This window comes from Sinocyclocheilus grahami, unplaced genomic scaffold (assembly GCF_001515645.1).
Source record: "Sinocyclocheilus grahami isolate Dianchi unplaced genomic scaffold, SAMN03320097.WGS_v1.1 scaffold3193.1, whole genome shotgun sequence".
NCBI classification, from domain to species: domain Eukaryota; kingdom Metazoa; phylum Chordata; class Actinopteri; order Cypriniformes; family Cyprinidae; genus Sinocyclocheilus; species Sinocyclocheilus grahami.
In genome coordinates this window covers 12,171-15,375 of record NW_015508351.1, presented here as the reverse complement: position 1 = coordinate 15,375, position 3,205 = coordinate 12,171, and the positions used below count along the sequence as shown (strand labels likewise).

The following is a 3,205-nucleotide window of genomic DNA, read 5'->3' as shown; positions in this document are numbered from 1 at the left end:
CCCTTGTTTCAATTACGATATTTTACTGTAATTTTATGGTTTTTGATTGGCAGCCATAGCTGCCAGTCATTTGACCATTTTTTACTGGACTTTTTTACAGTGTATAACTAGAACAGCCTTAACACAAATATACAATTTATTTTTATTTTATTTTATTTATGTGGCACGACCTATAAACCATGATTCCACCAAAAGCAGAACAAAATAGAAATACATTTGTGATGTGCAAATTATGCAAACTGAACTGATCTGTCATCTGTTTGAAACAATTATTCATTCATTTGACATAACACTGCATATTATATATATATATATATATCTTCTTTTTTGTTGTTGTTATTTGCATTTGACAGAATTGACCCATGAATTATTGTGTGATACTCAAGGAAAAAAGTATTCTCTTATTTGAGAAGATAAAAAGCAGGAGGTTTCACTACAATGTAAATTAATACCTCGGAACTTACTTAGTATCTAGCAAATTAAATATTGTATCAGAGTAAAAAAATCTGTGGGCCATTCAGAAATTAATTACAATTTAATTAAGAATGCATTTTAAATTCCATTTCAATTCCTGAATTTGCCGTTCAGATTTAAAATGCACAGCAATAAAATGAAAATTCACTGAAACTGGAGAATATGGTCTTATGGTGTTTAGACAGACAGTGAGACAAAGACGACTTTTGCAAATAGCTGCTGAGGTTCCTAGGATGTTTAACATTAGGTCAGAGATGAATGTTAATTCTGGTCTGCTCAACCAAACGAGCTCCAAGAACAATTCAGCATCCACTGTTAAGACATCTTAAGTGCAAAATGCATAGCTGGAATTCTGTATTAATCTGTGTTTTGGGATTTTGAAAAGGTCCTACAAGATATTTTCTATCAGGCAACAACATACAGTACTTGACCAATGCGCTGCCAAATCACAGTTCTGCTAAACAAACCAGTTACACGCGTTACTGCATCAGCAACAATGCTCATCAATCAAGGGAGAGACAGACAGACAAACAGAAAGACAGTTTCCCTCAACTTTTTCCCATGTTCCGTGACAAACACCATTTTAGAGAGCATTTTAAGGGGTTTCTGGTGGACAGATAAGTGCAATTTCAAAGGGCTGATTCATCAAGCATCTGTTTTTAACGCCATCTTATTTAGCAGAAGCAGCATGATGAGTGAGGACAGTTTTAATGTGTAGAGCTTGATGAGAGTGCATAGCAGGAGCTCTTTCATGGCCATGTGTCACGACCGCTGTTTACGGCCTTTGAATGTGGTAACGATGCCTCTTCCCCTGGACTGTGGCTGACATTTTTGTTGCTCTCCTTTATAGGTGTCAGTAAAGCCTTTACCCCAAAGCTGGTGTTGGTTACTGCAGACACACCCTGTGGATAGCGGAACCCATTTGTAGTCACATAATCACCACAACTGGAGACCAGAAATGGAGAACAAAACATCAGGAATGAGCGAGGGCCTCCATGTGAACTGCAGTATGTCTGGAAGACACAACTTCATCTTCACCTTCATCCCCGTCGTCTACGGATGCAATTTCGTCATCGGGATCATTGGCAATAGCATGGTGGTGGCTGTCATCTACCGCTACATGAAGTTGAAGACAGTAGCGAACGTGTTTGTGCTCAATCTAGCCATATCGGACCTCACCTTCCTTATTACGCTACCTTTGTGGGCCACTTTCACAGCTATGGGTTACCATTGGCCGTTTGGGACCTTCCTGTGCAAGGCAAGTGCCGGATTGGTCATCTTCAACCTCTATACTAGCATATTCTTCCTCACCGCTCTTAGCATTGATCGATATCTTGCTATCGTGCATCCAGTGCGCTCCAGACGCCAACGAACGCTTTTCTACGCCAACCTCACGTGTGTACTCATATGGCTGTTTGCCTTGCTCCTCAGTGCACCTACAGCGTTAAGCCGGGATGTGTACGACATTGGGAACTCTACATTGTGCGCCGTGTGGCACCGCAGTGAGCAGATTAACTTGTTAGTTACCCTTAGCGTGCTAAAAAGCGTGCTAGGTTTCTTTGTGCCTTTCCTCGTCATCATCACCTGCTACTGTCTGATTGGTCGGGCACTTCTGGGTTCCAGGGGTCTGTTGAGGAAAAGCGTTCGCTCTCGGGAAGACGAAACTCTTCGTATGATAGCCGCTACTGTGCTAGCTTTCTTTGTCTGTTGGGCTCCTCACCAAGCTTTCCACTTCATGGAGCTGCTGGCCACGCTTGGCGTAGTGGAAAACTGCCAAACACTGGATGTTATTGACACAGCCATGCCTGTTACCATCTGCATCTCCTATTTAAACAGTTGTGTAAACCCCATTCTTTATGGGTTTGTTGGACACAACTTTCGCAAGAACCTACTGAGGTTACTAGACTGTGGGTCTGGACAATCTAGCAATAACTTTAGCATTAGCTCAAAGATGAACGTCAACTCCCATTGTACCTCTGGTCTGCTCAACCCAACAAGCTCCAAGAACGATTCAACATCCACTGTTAAGACATCTTAAGTGTAAAAGCCATAGCTGAAATTTTGTATTTATCTGTTTTGGGATTTTGAGTGGTACTATAAGATATTTTTTGATAAGATAACAACATACTTGGCTAATGCACTGACAAAGCATAGTTCTGATAAATATATGAGTTACGGTATCAATAAAAATGCTCTCTAATCATAGGAGCGATAGGATTGCCTTCAAATGTCCGTTCCATTAAGATGTGTTATTCTGCTAAAATGTGTTACTCACCAAGATATGTTATTCTGCTATAACCATGTTAACTTACTAAGATTCTTCATTATGACTGCAGAGAAAACTGAACATAGAATAAATAGTTTATGGCAATAGCTGTTAGTGCCTAAAACTAATGGTCTGCTTCTCTGGGAAGTTTTCTTTTTCAAGTCAGATGTGCTTGTATCACGTTATTTGCGGTCTGACACATTTAAGAATGCAGATTAATCACAGATTAATGCAATGAATTTGGCATTTGAATACATACACTGAATCAACTTGTTTTTATTTATTTAACATTTTATTTTAAATCATTTCTTTTCGTAACGATAGACCATATATATCACATACAATCTTAAAAATATAAAATAAAATAATTAGAATAAAAAATATATTGCATATTGCAAAAACTATGTATAGGTGATACTGTGTATATACTTATCCTGGTCACTCTTTTTTCACTTTAAATAATGT

The 3,205-nt window shown here is 38.9% G+C and overlaps 1 protein-coding gene across 1 annotated transcript in view; it reads left to right on the top strand.

Annotated features, from left to right (window-relative positions):
* Positions 1 to 633: 633 nt before the first annotated feature.
* LOC107576085 (type-1 angiotensin II receptor A-like) overlaps positions 634 to 3,205 on the top strand; it is a 2,875-nt gene continuing 303 nt past the window's right edge. The window contains exon 1 of the mRNA XM_016262350.1: positions 634 to 2,514. Within this exon, the coding sequence (XP_016117836.1) occupies positions 1,433 to 2,512 (1,080 nt within the window). The 5' untranslated portion in view covers positions 634 to 1,432 and the 3' untranslated portion in view covers positions 2,513 to 2,514. The remainder of the gene's footprint in view (positions 2,515 to 3,205) is intronic.